Source organism: Microcebus murinus, chromosome 7, assembly GCF_040939455.1.
Source record: "Microcebus murinus isolate Inina chromosome 7, M.murinus_Inina_mat1.0, whole genome shotgun sequence".
NCBI classification, from domain to species: domain Eukaryota; kingdom Metazoa; phylum Chordata; class Mammalia; order Primates; family Cheirogaleidae; genus Microcebus; species Microcebus murinus.
The window spans coordinates 23,421,528-23,442,187 of record NC_134110.1 but is presented as its reverse complement, the minus strand read 5'-3'; the positions used below and the strand labels follow the sequence as shown (position 1 = coordinate 23,442,187).

General features: G+C 39.5%; 1 protein-coding gene across 1 annotated transcript in view; it reads right to left on the bottom strand.

Moving 5' to 3' along the window:
• Positions 1-20,660, bottom strand: part of GABRG3 (gamma-aminobutyric acid type A receptor subunit gamma3) — a 435,843-nt gene that overhangs the window by 171,240 nt on the left and 243,943 nt on the right. The window contains exons 4-5 of the mRNA XM_012759954.3: positions 4,330-4,550; positions 45-127 (exon numbers count right to left, since the gene is read on the bottom strand). Coding sequence (XP_012615408.1) covers positions 45-127; positions 4,330-4,550 — 304 coding nt within the window. The remainder of the gene's footprint in view (positions 1-44; positions 128-4,329; positions 4,551-20,660) is intronic.

The following is a 20,660-nucleotide window of genomic DNA, read 5'->3' as shown; positions in this document are numbered from 1 at the left end:
TCCCTTACACAGCATTCACACCCTGAGAGGGTGCTGGTACTCACAGCTGGAGAATATCAGCGGGCAGGAGTGCTCGTCCATGGGGAAGTTGTGCAGCTGCAGCTGGCACTCTGCGTTGATGGTGAGCCTGCGGAAGAGCCACGCGTCACTCTTGAGGTCAGCAACAACACAGCACCATCCCTGGGCAAGGCTGGTGGGGTGCAGTCAAGTCCCCACAGTGCAGGGAGAGGGGAGGGCAGCACCCGTCACTCAGGGTCCAGCACATGCAACTCACTCTTGGCAATGCCACTATTTCTTTGGTGAGACCGTTTGGTTGCTTTCCTATTGTGTTATTTTGTTTTGCTTTTAACTATCAGTAGCAGAGGGAATTCCAGTTAGTAAAATTCCAACTGTGTTTAGAAATACAAGCCAAGTCAGAAAGGAGACAAAACCAACTGTTGTTTTCAATCTGTTTGAATTAGATCCTTCCTCCATTTGGAAACTTGTAGATTTGTCTACATAGGTAGTATGCCAAATTAATCCACTTGTAAAGGGGGAATTTCTATTTGGACAACTTCCTCCTATTTCACAAGGGAAGCAGTGGCTCCGTGAAGTGGGAGCACTGCACTCTTACAGAGCAGACACTCCTGGATTTCAGAGTCTCTGTGAAGGACCCCAGGGCTGATATGCCTCCATTCTGCTTTGCTGAGGCTCAGCTTCATTTCAGAGTGTCATTCGTATTGCATTGAGGTTGATGAGGGCACATCTTTTACAAACTCTAGCTCTCTCACCTTATTTCATCAGCACAATGCCCTGTTGTGGCTTTTTGTTGTTGTTGTTTCCTGCCTAGCAAAATTATTATTTCCCTGAAATCTTAAAAAATCTCTAATCTGGCAAGGCACAGTGGCTCATGCCTGTAATTCCAGCACTTTAGGATGCAGAAGTGGGAGGATTGCTTGAGGCCAGGAGCTTGAGAACAGCCAGGGTAGCATGGCAAGATCCTATTTCTAAAAAAAAAAATTAAAAATTAGCTGGGTGGGGTGGGGCATGTCTATAGTTCCAGCTACTCAGGAGGTTGAGGCAGGAGGATAACTTGAGCCCAGCAGTTTGAGATTGCAGTGAGCTATGATCGTGCCCCTGCACTCCAGCCTGGGCTACAGAGCAAGACCCCGTCTTTAAAAAAACAAAAACAATTCCACACACACATCAGAGGCATTTACATACGTTAATAACAGTCAAACTGAGAACCAAACCAAAGACTCACTTCCCTTCACAATAACAACAAAGAAAATAAAGTACTTAGGAATATATTTAATTAAGGAGGTGAAAGACCTCTACAGGGAGAACAATGAAATTCTAAGGAAGGAAATAGCACAGGATGTAAACAGGAAAACCATACCATGCTCATGGGTTGGCAGAATCAACATTGTTAAAATGTCTATACTACCTAAAGTGATCTACAGAATCAGTGTAATCCTTATTAAAATACCATCATCATTTTACACAGACATAGAAAAAATAATTTTACACTTCGTTTGGAAGCATAGAAGACCCTGCATAGCAAAAGCAATCTTAGGCAATGAAAACAAAATAAGAGGTATCAATTTTCCAGACTTCAAATTATACTACAAAGCTATAGTGATTAAAACATCTTGGTACTGGCACAAGAACAGGGACATTGACCAGTGGAAAAGAATGGAGAAACCAGATATAAAATCATACTCATATAGCCATCTAATCTTTGACAAAGCAGACAAAAACATACACTGGGGAAAAGAATCCTTATTCAATAAATGGTGCTGGGAAAACTAGATAGCCACATATAGAAGACTGAAGCAGGATCCACACCTTTCACCTCTCACAAAAATCAACTTGCACTGGGTAACAGACTTAAACCTAAGGTGTTAAACTACTATAATTCTAGAGGAAAACATTGGAAATACTCTTCTAGACATTGGCCTAGGCAAAGAATTTATGAAGAAGACTCCAAAGGCAATCACAGCAACAACAAAAATAAATAAATGGGACCTGATCAAATTAGAAAGCTTCTGCACAGCCAAAGAAACTGGAGAGCTAACAGACAACCTACAAAATGGGAAAAAATTTTTGCAAGCTACACATCTGATAAAGGGCTGATAACTAGAATCTATTTAGAACTCAGGAAAATCAGCAAGGAAAAAATCAAACAACTCTATCAAAAAGTGTGCAAAGGACATGAACAGAAACTTTTCAAAAGAAGATAGAATAATGGCCAATAAACATATGAAAAAATGCTCAACATCTCTAATCATCAGGGAAATGCAAATCAAAACTACAATGAGATATCACTTATCTCCAGTGAGAATGGCCTTTATCAAAAAGTCCCAAAACAATAAATGTTGGTAAGGATGAGGAGAGATAAGAACACTCATACACTGCTGGTGGGACTGCAAACTAGTACAACCTCTGTGGAAAGCAATATGGAGATATCTTAAAGAGATACAAGTAGATCTACTATTTGATCCAACAATCCCATTACTGGGTATCTACTCAAAAGAACAAAAGACATTCTATAAAAAAGACATCTGCACTCAAATGTTTATAGGAGCACAATTCACAATTGCAAAGTTGTGGAAACAACCCAAGTGCCCATCAATACATGAGTAGATTAATACAATGTAGTATATGTATACCATGGAGCACTATTCAGCTCTAAGAAACAATGGTGATATAGCACATCTTGTATTTTCCTGGATAGAGCTGGAACCCATTCTACTAAGTGAAGTATCCCACGAATGGAAAAATAAGCACCATATGTACTGACCAGCAAATTGGTTTCACTGATCAACACCCAAGTGGACATATAGGAATAACATTTATCACTGGGCGTCGGGCAGATAGGAGGGGGGAGGAGGGGATGGGTATATGCATACAAAATGAGTGCAATGTGCACCATCTGGGGGATGGACACGCTTGAAGCTCTGACTTGGCGGAGGTGAGGGGCAAGGCAATATACGTAACCTAAACATTTGTACCCCCACAATATGCTGAAATAAAAAAAAAAAATAAAAACAAACAAAAAGACACACCAGAAAAAAAAAAACACCTTTAATTTTCTGCTTATTTTCATGTTCATCAATGCCTGTATTTGTGCTATGGACATTTGTTTAACATTAGGAGTCACAGATTTCTCTTCACGGGCACAGTCATTTGTAGTTAAAAGCGCATGGTGCTGGGTGTGGGGGTGAGGGTGAGGGGAGAGCGCTCAGGGCCGGGAGGAGAGGGCACCTGAGGGCACTGGCAGTGGTGTTCCCCGAGCCCGGGGAAGCAGGTATAGTGTCAGAGGAAAGAGAGGGTCACATTCCCCTCAGTCAACTCATTTGGAAATGCCTTTAGACCTGATAGGCAGGTGGCTCCAAGAGTCTGGGGTCCAGCGGGACGAGGGACCTACAGGGTTGGAATCGGCGTGTGGGAATCCTCAGCACCGTCATGGCTTAACACTCGCGGGGATGGGCGAGCTACAGCAGCAGAGGCGTAAAGCGAGTAATGTGATGGGGGCCACGCGCTGAGGGGAAAGAGCAGGAGGGAGCCACGGCCTGGGACAGTGGGTGACTGAGAACGGAGGCTGGCCCTGACTTCTGCCATCCCGGGAGGCAGGAGTGCAGCGCCCTGTGGGGCTCCCCGCACCGGGAGGACACCCCTGGGGTGCTGTCCCATCCGAGGTGCCTGCGGCGGGCTAGCTGAGGCGCGTCACTGCGATGTGTTCACTCAGACTCGGCATCCTGGGGCAGAGACCTTGGAGCGAGGACGCCCCCATGGACACTCTGGGCAAATCACTGCGTGTGACTGAAGCTCAGTTTCTCTCACCTGGCCAGGTTTCTGCGAGGGCCGAGGGCCACTCTGCCTCCAGGGAGACCCACCCCGGGGTAGCAGACACGCCCATGAGGGATGTGCTGGGGACGCCCACTTTTTCCTTGCGGCCTCCAATTTGGCTCTAACTGCACTTGTTAATGAGTACTCTAAGACAGCTGTATTTTCCTAGCCGAATGGTTTAAATATATTAATGATAATTTTCACAGCCCACTTCCAGCAGAAATGAATTCTGATGAAGAAATGAGTTTGTATTCTTTGTAGGTCCTTTGTATATCGTTATTTTTACACATGTGACATTAGGACAAACTCTTTGAGGATGTTTAACGTAACTCAGTATGTTAAACATGAGAAGGAATGGAACTTAGAGATGCAAATAGGGTCTCATCCCTATAACGATTTAAAATAAGGATCTAAAATGAGACCATAAGGAGTGCTTGCTTCAGCTACACATGCACAAAATTAGACCATAAGGAATTAAAGACCCACACAGCATCTTACCTTAACGTGTAAAGGATTTTCCCATCATTCCAGATCCTGAGGAGCTGGTTGGGTGTGGTAATCCAGTGAGCTTCTGCGGTCTTGGAGTTGCGGAAGATCGTATCTGGAATCCATATCAACCCCACCATGTTGCTGTTCAGAGTAAGAATTTTCATTGTGCTGTTGAATCGAAGGCGACTGTCTGTCCAGGTCTGAGCAAAAAATATATCAATTTGGTATTCCTGAAACAGAGCAAAAGGAGAAACAAGGCAGTTTTATTAGTAACTTTTCTGGATGCTTTGTTTTCTTTGTCAACCCTTTTGTTTTCCTTGTATTTTAACATTCTCACCACCAGAATTCTCTTTCTGAAGTACCCAGCTCATCATGGTAAGCATTCAACAAATGATAACCAATAGTAGTCAATGGCATAATAGCACTGCGACACAACGCTTGATGAATCTTAAATTGCAATAAATATATGAAGTATGATGCGGAGTGGAGAGGGAGATGGTAGAATACATTTCAGAGTGTGGCAGCAGACCCTATGTTCACAAGTTCAAGCTTTGGCAGGTAGCGTGAGCTTTTGAAGCCCTTGTTCTCTAGTCTGTAAAATGGGGAATATAATAGTGTCTGCCTCCTAAAGGTGTTTTAAAGATAAAGAGAAATGATTAAATGAGCAACCCTTAGTGCCCAGCATAGAGCAAATGATGCATACATATTAGTTCATATAATCATTATAATTTTTTTTTATTTAAGAGTCTTCTCAAATGACACAACCAAAACAAAAAAGAAAAAGTAAGAAACAAACTACAAGGAAGAACTATGGAGAAGACAGCCTCCCAAAGCAAATGCTGATTCCAAGAGCAGGCTGCAGGGGTTTGTACTGCAGAGGCAAAGGCCCAGCCTTGGAAGCCGTTGTAGTGCTCACAGTGCCCAGTAAGACTTTGCTGAGACCATCAGATAATTAGGCTAGGACTGATACCACCAGGGGACCCAGAGAACAATCTCCAGACTGGGCCACCCTGAGCCCACTCCCCTAATCACGGTAAAGAATTATTGTCAGGTTCACAGTAAGAAGGACATAGAGGCTGACTGTTAGAGATTTCTGTATCTTTCATAGTTTTTGTTATATATTAGATATTAGAAATGTATTACTTTTATAGAGTATGAGTTCAGCAATTTTCAATAAATCCCATATTTATCCTTTCCATTGAGTTTCCAGTTAAAGAAACCCTTTGTGATAAGTAATTCAAATGACAGTTTATAATTCAACCGGTCTTTCCTGAACTAATGTGTTCATTCATCATTCCCCTGCTATACCGACTAGGCCAGGCCCTGCCACCCATGGAAGACCCAGCACTGTGCCAACATGAAAACCCTTTGCCCTCCCCTAGGAGGGCTCATAGTCTATTCAGGGAAGACAAGCTTTCAATAAATAATCTGATGGTCATATACACCATGCAGAAAAATAAGACTGGTATATCAGAGAGGCTTCTAGTTCTAGAGAAAACAAAAGCCCTCCAAGCATCCAACAGAGGAGGAATTATGGAACAGGGCAATGCCTTGCACAAGCATTTTAGCAGCTGGGGAGCAAATGGCAGGGAAGCAGCAGCTGGGAGCAGGTTCTCAAGGGCGGTTCCCCAGAAGCTGTGAGATATTTCAGCAACCAGAGGGTCCCTCTGCAGTCCATGTGTCTGCCTAAATATGCCTCTGGGATTAATGGCCTCACCCTCTGCCCTGCCTCCCAAAATGTGTGCACATTGGCAGACTCTGAACCCAGAGCCACACAGAGAAATTGTGTGTGTGTGTGTGTAAAATGTGTGTGTGTTGTTCCCTGTTGTATAAAATGCACTGAGTGATACGAAAATGGGGTTTAAAGAATGCTAGAACAAAACTAAAAACAGGTAGCACTGGCTTAGGAGTCAAGAATGTGGGACTGGGGGCTGGAAGCCCAGTGCCACTCACGGGTGAGATGCTGGCCACACTGATGAGTGTAATAAGGCAGAACATATGTCTAATGAGCATGTAGCTCTTTGGCCAGAGGTTAGAAAAGAAATGTTAATTAGCATGTGTTGACTGCTATTGACTATGCTTGGTAAATTATCACAAGAAGGAAATTATCTCTGAAAGAACAGGGCAGTCTGGAAGCGGTTACACAAAAGAAAAGAAAGATAAAGCACACTTGGTCTGGTGAGGTTTCCAGAGGCAAATGCTTCTCAGCCCCATCACTAAAGCAGAAGGTGAGGATGGCCTGGAGTGTCAGAAGCCTGTTGAAACAGCTTTGCAGAAATAATCAAAATCATCGTCAAAACCTCTCAATGGAGTAGGTTGTCACCCTGTAAAAATCTTTAATTATGCAAATATGGCTCCAGAAAAAGAGACCAAAGTGTGGTCTTCCACTGAGGCCGGTAGGGTCAAGTGGCCTGAATGTAACTGAAAAGAGAAAGGGTAAGAATGAAACCAGGGCAGGGGAGAGGCACTGGCCTGCAAAAGCAAGTGTGCAGAGCAAATCTCAGAACCCTGTTGAGAAAAGATCTGTGGCTGTGGCTGTGCACACACGAAACTGGCTTCACAGGCACGACGTGGCTAAGTGTTAAGAGAGTTCTGTCAAAGAAAGCACAAGTCACTATGCAGTCAGAATCCACCTTCCTGGGTGTGACCAAGCACGTGGGTCACAGCAGCTGCAGTCTAGGTGTTAGACTTCACAAGTGAAAGAAAGAACCCCAGTGCAGAAGCCTCCAATTGTGGACAATTTGTGTGACATCCTTTACCTTCCTTAGCCTCAGTTTCCTCATATGTAAAATGGGAGTGTTAGGTTAGATTAAATATAAGGACTCCTTCAACTCTAAAATTTTATGCTCCCATATCCCTGCCTAGAGTTAGCCTTTACCAGTTGAAATTCATTTTCCATTTTGCCCATTTCCGTGCCTTCCTTTTCCAAGAAGGATGTAAATGGAATGACTTTCTCATATGTCCCATCTCCTGCCAGTGCAAGGAATTTTGATAGCTTGAATTCTGGATGAAGTATTCAGGAACCACCCATGAGGCTTGTAGAGTGAGGTATGAGGCCCACCCCTCCCCCTACTGTTTTCCTGTAGCAGAAGAGAGCACCCTGTGATGTTCTGGGGTGCAGGTTCATGCTCTTCTTAACCCTGAAACCCTGTCACAAACTCTAGTTTAAGAGGGTGTGAGACTGTGCGTGGTGTGGCTGTTGTATTGTGTCTACATTTGGCTAAATGTTGGAGCAACACTTCCCACCCACAGAGAAATATTTTTATTTCTCTCATAAACTTCCTTTGTAATTGCATTAATCATCCTTCCTTTTCTACAAAGGAAAAAAAATCTTACAATGTCTATCTAAAACAATTTTTATGTAATTCATTAATAGCTATGTAATTAATGTATCTGAAATACTATTAACAATAAATGTAACTAGTAAAAAGTGCACAGAATCCCCCCATTTTAAACTGTCATGTTGGTGGAGAGCCTATGTTCATAATTTGTTTTAGTAATTGGAGTGCTTAATGACTCCTAAATAAGCCATGAATTACTGGGGCATGTGGAGCATTTTGACAAAACAGAAGAAAAATTATGCTTCTTAATAATATCTATCTGCAACTTCTAAAAAATTTAAAAACAATTTCCTTATACTTTTCTCCCTTCCTTTACCAAAGAAGAGGGCCAAGTTACAAAAAAAAAAAAAAAAAAAAAAAAAAAAAAGACAGATTAATGAAGCACAGACACTTTGAGATTCTGGTTGCAGGAGACACTTGCTCCTGGGGGACAGAGCCTCTCTGTGGCATGTGGCCTCAGCCCGTTAGCACTCTGCCTGGCACAAGCTGGATAAAGGCATCAGAAAAGAAGCCACTGGCAGTTTTCTTTATAAAATGATAGTAACAGACCCATGCCAATTAAAGCTTGTTCAGATTTCTTACCTAAAAATGAATAATATGTGGTTATTAGAATAAAATCATTTTTATTTCTTCCTTCTCAGGTATGGAGGCATCCCTCCCTCCTTCCCTCTCTCCTTCTTTCTTTCCCTATTATTTCCTCAAATTTGTCCTGGGAAACATGGCTTTGACAATCTGCCTCCAGTCTTCCCCCGGGACCCCTTTAGCCCTGCCTTGGGGGCTATGTCCCCCTGAAGTCCAGCCCTTTGTGCCCGAACATTCTCGCGCCCCTCCCCTTATTGAGAGTCCTTGCCCACGCCATGATCTGTGCTGTGGGCGCTGGGCTGCTCCCTGCGAGGCTCTGTGCCTGGTCTAGGTAAAGACCAATACCACGGGCCGCCCTCAGGAGGTTGGGCCCCAAGGACAGGTGTGAGGCGGTGTCTGGAGCACAAGCACCTGCAGACTGCGAGGCCCCGCCAGCCAGAGAGCCTTGGCAGGCTGCGCCCTCCATCTGTCCTCAGACCACCAAGCAGAAGGCAAAAGGAGGAAGGGTAAGTTTCCCCTCACCCCCACACTTTCTCACTGCAAAGTACACCTTCACACTGATATGTTAGATATGTAAATATGGATATACATAAGTATATGTTTAAATAGATAGCTAGAAACAGACCACCAGGGTGGAGTGGAGACTGCCTGGATTGCCCGGTGGGTTCTCAGGCAGTCCCCTAAGTCCTCGCTGGCTGCAAACTCTTAACCCAAGGTTTTGCCCTTCACCATTAACACCCTGGGACCGGGGCCGGGGATTTTCAGAGTGGACTTCACAGTGTCCTGGACCTGCCTCAACCCTGGCAAAAATGTCAGAGAAGGCCCAGAATGGCTTTAAATATTGAAGTTTTGAGAGATGTACACCTTCAATTTCTGGGTTTCATACTTTCTGCAAGAAGGTTCTGTAAAAGACTCTTACTTTTTAACATGAAATCACTTTCTTCTCATAGTACGTGAATTTCTTCTCGAAGAATTGTCCACCATTTTCCTAGCATATTTTCATTTCAGATAAAAATCTTTTTTAAATGTTATTATTTTTAATGAAATAGGAGTTTTCGAAACATGAGAAAGTTCTAGGAAGCAAACTATCAGTAGCAAATGACTTTCACATTTTCTTCTCTCTAGTCAGAGCACTGGAGGCCGCGTATTTCCCAAGAGTCACCAGCTTTCCTCGGGAAGGTTTTCCCAGAGCTCTGTTGTCCAGGCAGGGACAACTTCCAACTACAGAAAGTGAAGCTGGCTTCTACTTGCATCAGGACAGTCCCGACACATTCACGGGACTCGGGTCAAGGCAGCCCCATGAGCCAAGGGAAGGACACGGAAGAGGACATCTGTTTCTTATGTAGAGCAAAACCCTCCAAAATAATTAGGTCCCTAAACTGCCTTTAAAACAGTACAGTGAGGCCAAGCAGGAGCCACGGCGGAGTATAAAATCATGAACCAGAGGTAAAGAGGGAGGCCTGTGTTCTTCCTGTGACTATGGGTGGCTGTGAACATGTCACCACCTGCTCTGCGCCCCATGTCCCTGCTGGTAAATAAGGCGACCCAACGCCCCTGCCACGATGTTAGTCAAAAGTGACCCCTGTTGATGGACAGTGAGTGAGGCCCATTGTGCTAGTGCGCTTATGCTTATTACAAATTACTAGTCGTCAGCCCATGCTCCGAATAATTAACACATCACACTTTACTGAATGTTCACAGCAGTATTAACATCCCTGTTTTATGGACAGGAACTAAGAAGAGTCATCCACTTAATCCGTGATCAGTGACTAAGGTCCACTGGAGCCCAGGTTGGTTTCAAATTTTTTTCAGCTTTATTGAGGCATAATTGACAAATGAAAATTGTCTATTATGTCTAAGGTGTACAGTGTGATAATTTGATGTTTGTGTACGTTGTGAGATTATTACCACAATCAAGCTAATTAACACATCCATCACCTCACAGTTATCATTTTTTTACTGTTTTGGTGGTGAGAACATTTAAGACCTACTCTCTTTGCAATACACTATTTTTAACTGTAGTCACCTGTGCTATACATTAGGTCTACAGAACTAATGAATCTTCCAACTGCAAGTTTTTACCCTTTGAGCAACAGCTCTGCATTTCCTCCACTCTCCAGCCCCTGCTAGCCACTCTCTACTCTCTGTTTCAAATAGTTTTTAACAACTGTGTTCAGCAATGGGAGGCTCAGCTTGGACCCTGGGACCCCCTGACAAGAGGTGAGAGGCAGGAGGTGGGAGCCTCACCCTGTGGCACCAGCCCTATTTCTGGAGTTGCCGTCACAGCATCTTATAGCTAGATAGATGGTGAACAGGATATATTATAAATGTCCTACAGGGAAAGTAACCTTAAACAAATCGAGTCAAAATCTGTCTTGACAAGCTGCAGCATTTTGGGGGCCGGATCAGTGTGAGGGATGAACTGGAATTTCTAAACCACATCAGAAGCTTTTATAGCTGCTGGGACCCATGCTGCTTCCTAGCGATTCAGAGCATCTCGTGATGTCCCAAGGTAGCGACCCCAGAAGGAGGTAAGACTCACAGTATCTTTCAGCCTTTCCCAGCAGAGTACACATGCCACCTGAGGGACTGTTAGTATTAGAGATGAGGTTAAAGAAGTAAACCTCCCCTTTGGGACATCGGTTTACACAAGGTCCTATAAAAATAACAGTAGAAGAAGGAAAAAAAAATAATAGGACTTTCCTGTGCATGACGAAAAGTATTCTAATTCCATGTTGGGTTATATTTTAATATTGAAAGACAGGTTTCCAGGAAATCCCAGCTTTGAGTTTTTTTTCAGAGTGCTCAGAAATACTTACTGCCACTCAAAAGGGAATCATAAAAACTTTAGACTGTAAAATGGTTTACTGATACTTTGTAAAGGTAGCTGTATCAAGTGCTTTACAGAAGCACAGTTTTAACTGTATGCTATTTGGGTATTTCAGCCGTGAAGAACTGGCATGGGTTCTTTCTCCTATAAGCAATGTTAAAAAATATATATATCAGGATCCAAACTTGGTAGTGTTTCATTTTTTTTTAACATGGTTACTGTTATATATATTGCAAGATTTGTTAATGATGCTAGATTTAAATTGCTTGAGCAAAGGATATGGAGAAGTCTTTTAATTCCTTTCTTGCTCACAGTGTCTAAATCAGGAAAGTGATGCCTTATCTAGAATTTTTGAGAAGACTTCTCAATCACTTTGTTTTAGCTCAAAATATGTTTGACCTTTCCATGAGAAAATGACTTAAATTTATACTAAGTACTTTGTTTTACAACTGATCCAGCATGAAATGGTCACAGGTAGTGCTCATTCCTAAAGTTTATTGCCAAATCATATTTTAACTTCAGAATGAAATATCCCTGTTAAAAATATTTAGGCTGAACATAGGTCCTTAGCCTTGCCTTGTGACACTTACTAGTTCTCTGAAGGACTTTGGCAAGTGAGGTCTCTCAAATACAAAGCATCTCTGCAGGGAGCCTAGCTGTGTCTGACCAGTGAAGAAGAAACTGAGATGAAGAGACACAGTGGCCAACAAGGAAATGGCCATAGCAGATTCCCAACTTGCATCCCCGGAGGCCACTTTGCGAACTGGTGAATATAAACAACATTTGCCTGAGCTAATCCTCGAGAGGAGAAATGCTGACATCACTTTTGGATCAGAGAGGCAATTAGAAATGGAGGGGAGTATCAATTCTCTGGACACCCTGTGGAAGACAGGACATGCTCAGGAGGCCATGGTGAAGCAGGTGGAGGGGGGAGGGTTAAGATGCTGGGCTAAGAGCACAGGGCATAGAAAGGATGTGAGCTGGCACTTACAGAAAGGAAGTGAGGAGGGAATGTACAAGGAAGGATCTGGAAAATAATCAAAACAATGGAGAGGGGCTCCAAAATGCACCAGGGTTTAGAACCTCCAATCTAGAAAGATTAAAATAAATAAATCAAAGCAGCACAAACTTTATAAACTCAGGAATCAGGGTTAGAAGAAGAGGGAAGGGTTTTTCTATATACACAGTAATTCATAACATTGCAAAAAGACTTTGCTAATCTTCTTCTAGCTAAAATTTTCAGATTCCCCACAAAATTTATGAGGGGCTTTTATAATAATTTGGAATCTGGATTGAAAAAAGTATATCAAAATTCACCACTTTCTCACATAAACCAATAAAGATTAAAAGCACCATTTCAGGAAACTACACTTTTAGTTTGAAAGCTGTAGCCTTGATGGAAATGTAGTGTCACGCTGGAAACTCTATCCACCCAACATTAACTGAATTCCTCGTCATTCAGGGGACTTTCTCTCACATAAATAATGTACATAAGTTAAAAACAAAGTTTAACATTGGACTGCAAGCTTAGAAATTTTAAGACATGAGCAGTTCACATTTATCGGGCGCTTACTATGTGCCAGGTGGTATAATTATTTGCTAAGCATAACTTCTTTAATCTGACCAATGACCATGACGTCCCAGTGTCCTATCCAAGGATGGTGGCCATGAAGAAATGAACTGTCTTTTTAACTAGAAGACAGTTTAGCCGTTTTAACATTTTTTTAATGTTTGTTGAAAATAGCATTTAATTAGAAAGCAGAATAAGGGAATATAATTTACAAATATATAAATGGAAGGAAAATACTATTCAAAGTTGTCAAAGGCGCATTAGACAAACACTTTCAAAAAGAACTCATCTAGGTTATGTTTAGGAATTCTACATCTACAAAAAGTCAGAAAACAGATATTTTCACAGATGTGAATGAAGTAGCTTGAGCCCCAAAAGTAGAAATGGACATAAAAAATACAAGTCAAATGAACTATATACTTGTATAGGCTAATTGTAGACTTCATAGGAAATCATATAAATCTAAGAACTTTGTAATTACTTGCAAAGTGTTAACATTTGTGTAATGAATGCATCTTATAAAAAGGGCAAATATGACCAAAATTATTACAAAGTGTAAAATTTCATAAGATTAAAAAATTTTTTTTTTTTTTTTTTGAGACAGAGTCTCGCTTTGTTGCCCAGGCTAGAGTGAGTGCCATGGCGTCAGCCTAGCTCATAGCAACCTCAAACTCCTGGCTCAAGCAATCCTCCTGCCTCAGCCTCCCGAGTAGCTGGGACTACAGGCATTCGCCACCATGCCCGGCTAATTTTTTGTATATATATTAGTTGGCCAATTAATTTCTTTCTATTTTATAGTAGAGACGGGGTCTCGCTCTTGCTCAGGCTGGTTTCGAACTCCTGACCTCGAGCAATCCGCCCGCCTCGGCCTCCCAGAGAGCTAGGATTACAGGCGTGAGCCACCGCGCCCGGCCAAGATAAAAGAATTAATGTGCATAAAAGTAATGTTACTCATATCTGTCGCCATACGAGGAAGAATGCCTTTGAGGAGAATGCTTAGTGTTCAGGTTCCCATTTGCTAATTACCCAAGCCAGGACTGCAACACTAATAATAATAGGGATGTATCTGTATAATAGATTTTTCTGAAGTGTCTCCAAGCACACCAGTATAGTTTGAGGCAAGTACTCCTACTGTAATAGTTAATATACTTGAAAGATAAGACATGATAAAAAATGCAATTGGTCTTCCAGATCTGTAGTTCTGTATTTTATATGTATATTTTGACCTGTTGAGAAGTGTTCTGGCTTCTATGATTGCAGAAGATATTGCATTATTTAATCTGTGATTTACCTAGACACTCTAAAGTAAGTACTTGGCACAATTTTGAAATAGTTCATTAAAAGAAAGTTCTCTATGGCATTCTAATCTGTTATCAGTTACAGGTGTTGCATATAATTTCACCCACTCTGTAGTTTACTTTTTTCCCTCTTAACTCTTTTTTTTGGATAAAAAAAATCAATAATTTTTTATTGAATTTTAATAAAGTCAAATTTATCACATATTCATTTTATGGGTAGTGGTTTTGTAAAAATTTTGTTTTATTGTGGTAAGAACACTTAACATGAGATCTACCCTGTTAACAAATTTTTAAGTGAACAGAACATTGTTAAATACAGGGACACTGGTTTTACAGATCTCTAGAATGTATTTATCTTGTATAACTGAGGCCTTCTGCCCTTTGATTAGAAATTCTCCATTTTTAGCTCCCTACAACCCCTGGCAACAACCACCTTACTGTCTGATTCTATGAGTTTGATTATTTTAGATACCTAATATAAGTGAAATCATGCTTTAATTGTCCTGTGACTGTATTATTTCACTTAGCATACGTTTTTAAGGTTTATCCACATTGTCACATATTATAAGATTTCCTTCCTTTTTAAAGGCTGAGTAAATACTCTATTGTATGTACATACCATGTTTTATTTATCTAGTCACCTGTCAATGGACATTTAGGTTGTGTCTTGGATATCCATAGTGCTACAAAACACTGGAATGCTAAGATCTCTTTGAGACCCTGATTTCAATTCTTTTGGGTAAATACCCAAAAGTAGAATTGCTGGATCAAGGGGTAGTTCTATTTTTAATTTTTGGAAGAATTTCCATACTATTTTCCACAGTGGATGTAACATTTTGCATTTCCACCAACAATGTACAAGGGTTCCAGTTTCTGTACATCCTTGCCAACCCTGCTGAATTCTGCTTTTTTGATAATAGCTACTCTAACAAGTGTGAAGTAATAGTTCCTTGTGGTTTGGATTTGCATTTCCCTAATGATTAGTGAAGTTGAATTTCTTTTCATATATCTGTTGGCTACTTGTATGTCTTCTTTGGAAAAATCTAATCCAGTGTTTAGCCCACTTTGAAATCAGTTCACTAGTATTTTGGCTGATGAAGTTGTAGGACTTCATTATAGGTCACCTTTTCACTCTGGAGATTGTTTTCTTTGTAGAAGCTTTTCAGTTTGAGGTAATTCCACCTGGGTACTCCTACTTTTAATTGTTTGAGTTTTTCTTTTTTTCTTAGTTAGTCTAGCTAAAGGTTTGACAACTTTATCTTTTCAAAAAACAAACTCTTCATTTTGTTGACTTTATTATTCTTCTGTTCTCTATTTTATTTCTCCTCTAATTTCCATTTCCTTTCTTCTGCCATCTCTGGGCCTTATTTCTTCTTTTTCTAGTTCTTTGAGGCATAACGTTAGGTTGCTTATTTCAGACCTTTTGTTTTTAATGTAGGTATTTATTACTGTAAACTTCCCTCTCATAGAACTGCTTTTGCTGCATGGCCTATGTTGTGGTTTGTTATATTTATGTTTTCATTTTTGTCTCAAGATATTTTCTAATTTACTTTAGTTACCTTCTTTGACCTATTGGTTGTTCAAAATTGTGTTATTTAATTTTAAGATATTTATGAACTCTAGTTTTTCTTCTGCTATTAATTTCTAGTTTCATTGTGGTTAGAAAATAAACTTGATATGATTTTGATCTTTGTAAGTTTGTTAAGACTTACTTTATGACCTAACATGTGATCTGTCTTGAAGAATTTTTTTTTTTTAGACAGTCTTACTCTGTTGCCTGAGCTAGTGTGCTGTGGCGTCAGTCTAGCTCACAGCAACCTCAAACTCCTGGGCTCAAGCGATCCTCTTGCCTCCGCCTCCCAGGTAGCTGGAACTACAGGCACACGCCACCATGCCTGGCTAATTTTTTCTATTTTAGTAGAGACTGGCTCTCGCTATTGCTCAGGCTGGTCTCAAACTCCTGAGCTCAAGCAATCCTTCTACCTCAGCCTCCCAGAGTGCTAGGAATATAGGCGTGAGCCACTGCGCCCGGCCATTCTGGAAATTCTTGAAGAATTTTTTTTTTTTTTTTTTATCTTTCAAGTTTTTTTTTAATGTTATTATTATTGACAGATAAAATTATATGTATTTATCATGTACATGTTTTGAAATATACATTTTAGAATGACTAAATCTAGCAGATTGACATACATATTACCTAGTTTTCATTTTTATTAAAGTTTTCCACTTACTAGATTTTGCTGATTGTATCCCAGTGATGTTATTTCACATGTCCCTCTGATTTATCTTTCCTATAAACAGGTACTTAGATCTAAAACTTAGTATCATTCAGATTCAGGGTTTTTGGTAAGAAAACTTCACTGGCAGTGTTGTTTACTTCCATTAGGAGATACACAGTGTCAGGTTCTCTCTCCTAATATGGTGTTAATGGTCGTTATTATCATAACCTAGCTTAATTATTTCATTAGAGATTTACAAAATAGTGAGAAATTAACCCTATAATTCCTTCATCTATTAGCTGGCATATTTCTATAGAGAGAAACTTCACTTACTTTTTGATTATTCCAAAGTATAGTAAGGACAGAAAAGAAAGGATAAATGACTACTTCTTTCCCTTTATTAGCCAGTATTCAGAGGTGGCAGGTTTCTAGCATCTTCTAAAGGTGAACAATAAGATATTCTTAAAATATCATCATGAACTTACGGATTTAAAAATACTTATTAAAATCCATTGTAGTTATACTTCCTATTGATGCACAAATTATCCCATCTCTGGCCATTAGTAACCTCTTCAGTTTGGGCCCCAAGTCCTTTTGAGTGGCACTAGTCATCTCTGAGAGCCTGATAGTGTCTTTGCTTTCTGGCATAACATCATGTTCCAGGCACATCCTGAAGAATGTTTTATTTGCACTTGAGAAGAATGTCTATTCTGCTGCTGTTGGGTAAAATGTTCTGTGTCTATGTGTTAGGTACATTTGGTCTATAGCATTGTTCAAGTCTACTATTCCTTTGTTGATTTTCAGTCTGGTTGTTCTACCCATTATTTTTAATATGTGGGTTATTAAAGTCTTCCACTATTATTGTATTGCTGTCTGTATCTCCCTTCAGTTCTGTTAATGTTTCCTTCATATATTTAGGTGCTCCGATGTACGGAGCACCTACATATTTATAATTATATATTTCTGGTGTATTGACTCTTTTATCATTAGATAATGTCCTTCTTTGTGTCATGTGACAGTTTTTGACTTAAAGTTAATTTTGTTTGGTATAAATACAGCTACCTCCACTCTCTTTTGGTTACCATTTTCATGAAATAAATTTTTCCACCCTTCATTTTCAGCCTATGTCTTTAATATAAAGTGTGTGCAGTACGTCCATTTATATTTTGCATCCATCAACATATTTTTAGTTACGATTATTTTAATATTTTTAAAAAATCTTTTAGACTAAAATTAAAAGTGATTTACTCACCACCATTACAATAATACAGTATTGTATATGTGTCTATATATTTACCTTATAAAGGTAAATATATCTATATTTTTTTTACCTTTAAAAAATAGGTAAGGTATGCACTGAAAATAGTGTCTTTTACATTTATTTTTATATTATACAGTTCCTATTGATGTATCATGCTATTCCATGAATTTTAAACACATGTATATATTTGTGAAACTATCAACATAGTCAAGATACAAAGCTTCTATTACCCCCCCAAAACTTCCTTCTGCTATACTTTTGTAGTCATCCCTTCCCCACCCATAACTATTGGTAACCACTGATCAGTTCTCTGTCCTTATAATTTTGTGTTTTATTTTAATTTTTAAAGAATATCATATAATTGAAATCATACAGTATGTAACCTTTTGAATCTGGCTTCTTTCACTTAGCATAATGCCTTTGGGATTTGTCCAAGTTGTTGGATGTATTAAAAGTTCATTACTTTGTATAAATATTATTCCATTGTAGGGATGTACCACAGTTTGTTTATCCATTAATCAATTGAAGGGCATTTGGGTGGTATCCAGTTTTTAGCAATTATGAATAAAGCTGCTATAAATATTAATGTGCAGGTTTTTATGTAGATATAAATTTTCATTTCTCTAACATGAATATCCAGAAGTAGACCATTGGGTCATATTTTAGAATATATTTAAATAAGAAACTGCCAAACTATTTCCCAAAGTAGTTGTATAATTTTGCATTTCAACCAGCAATTTACAAAAGTTCAAGTTACTTCACAACTTTCGCTGTTCTTGCTGTTGTCAGTATTTTTTATTTTAACTATTTTATAGTTAAAATAAGTGGGTAGTAGTATTGCATCATGATTTTAATTTGCATTTCCCTGATATCTAAGGATGTTGAGTAGCTTTTAATGTGTCTATTTGTCATCCTTATTTCCTCTTTGGTGAAATGTCTGCTCGTGTCTTTTGTCAATTTTTATGTTTAAAATATTTATGTCAAGGTTCATTTTTTTTGGCACATGGATGTCTAGTTGTTTTTTTTCAAAATTAGTTTTGCATGTTCTAATACTGCTGCCTTTCCAAACAAACTGTAGAATATATTGTCCATATCTACAAAACATTCTGCTAGGATTGGAATTGATTTTCATTAAATCTTTATGTCAATTTGTGGAGAATTTACATGTTGAGTCCTCTATTCTGTGAACATAGTATGATTATTTTTTTATGTTTTCTTTGATTTTTTTCATCAGAGTTTTTAGTTTTTTACAAACTAACATTGTACACATTTTGCTACATTTATACCTAAATATTTCAATTTTGGAATGATTTTAAATGATGTTTTAAACATTTTCTGTTTTCCAATGTACATTTCTACTGTATAGAAATACATTTGATTATTGTATGCTGGTCTTGTATCTTGTGATTTTCTAACTTCACTTATTAGTTTTAGAAGACTAGTTGTAGATTTCTTATGATTTTTATGTAGACTATCCTATCTCCTGCAAATGGGGTTGTTTTATTTCCTCCTCTCTAATTTGTATACTTTATATTTTTTTCTGGCCTTTTTCGCTGGCCAGAACTAAAATGTTTCATAGAATGTTGAAAGTGTGTTGCTAAGCTTAAGAGAAAAGCATTCATTGTTGCACAATTAAGTATATTCTTAGCTATAGGATTTTCCTATATGCCATTTTTTTGGGCTGAGGAAGTTCCCTTCTACCCTAGTTCGTTGTGAGTTTTATCATGAATGGATGTAGTATTTTGTCAAATGATTTTCCTGCATAAATTGCTATGACCACATAGCTTTGCTTTTTTAGATCGTTAATATGGTCCATTACTTTGAAGAATTTTTCTGCTCCACTATAATCTTATGGGACCACTGTCATATATAAGGTCCACTGTTGACTGAAACATTATATGGTGCATGACTGTATTTATATTTATAGTTTGTTATAGTAACCATCTTATCTATACATTTTGATTCTTTTTATTTCTTTCTAATATTTGTTCAAAAAGCCTTCACAGCCATAGGGCTAGATCTTTTATCTCAAGCAAAGTTTCTATATTTCATCTAGACTTTATGGCGATCTTTAGTTGGTATCTTGCTCTGATCGCCCTCCTTCACCACTGTCAGCAGCGGAAGCTCAGCCCATGTTTTGGAATTGGTCACAGAAAATTAGAGTTGGGATCTAACAAGGCTCAGAATCTAAAGACAACTAATAAGGTTTTAGACCAATTAAAGAGAGTAGAGCCACATAAGCCATTCCTCTGCTATCCCACCCCAAGTTAGAGTCTAATGCTAATATTAAGAAATAGAAAAGAAGATAAAATAATAAAAAACTAATTTAAAACTTATTCTGCCCCTCATTTGGGTAAAAAGTGACCGAACAATGACTTTTGATGGGTCTCTCTCCAGGAGCACTTTGCTTTCAGATTGGTTCTAGAAAATCTTCTTTCATTCATCATAAATGTAACTCCTTTTTTACCCAGAATTTTCTCAACATCGGGTAAGGTGATGCCCCAGAATCTGTATGGTCCTACCTGTTTCCTCTTTTAGGACAGCACCTGGCCAGATGGTTTCCATCTTTGAGCAGTCATTCTGACCCTACTGGCTTCTGGCTAGGGCACACTGAAGGTGTGTCTCTTCCATTCTGGAACAACTACTGTCGTACCTTTTCTTCTGACAAACAACCAGACTGGGGTATAGGAGGCCTGGAAGAGCAGTTGGCAAACTGGGGATCATTTATGAAAGATTTTATAGACCATAGTCTGAAGCAAGAAAGGTCACTGAAAAGAACATGCCCTGTATTTGCAGAAGTAATTCTCAGAATGACCCTGGGGCTTGTGGAAACATGTGCTGTTGTACTTTACCTCCAGTGTGTTTGATATGACAGTCTCCCAGGCAATGCTGATGCTGCTGGGTGCAAAGGCAGCCCCTTGAGAACTGCTGCATTAGAACAGTTGAACAGGAAATTATGTTGGTGGACAATTGTTTTAGATAGGGTAATGGACACAGAGGGCAGGGCTCTGGGTTCTGTCTGGACCTGCTACTATCTGGCCAAGTGATAGTCCTCTTCCTTCCTACTGGAATGCTCTTCCCCATAAAATACTGGTATGACTAACACCCTCAAATGCAGCATACTCAATGAGGCCAGCCCTGATACTCTATTTTGAATTGCAACCCCGCCATCCTGCCCTAAATCCTGCTTACTTTGTTTTATTTTATAGCACCTTTCACACAAAAATACCCCCCCCACA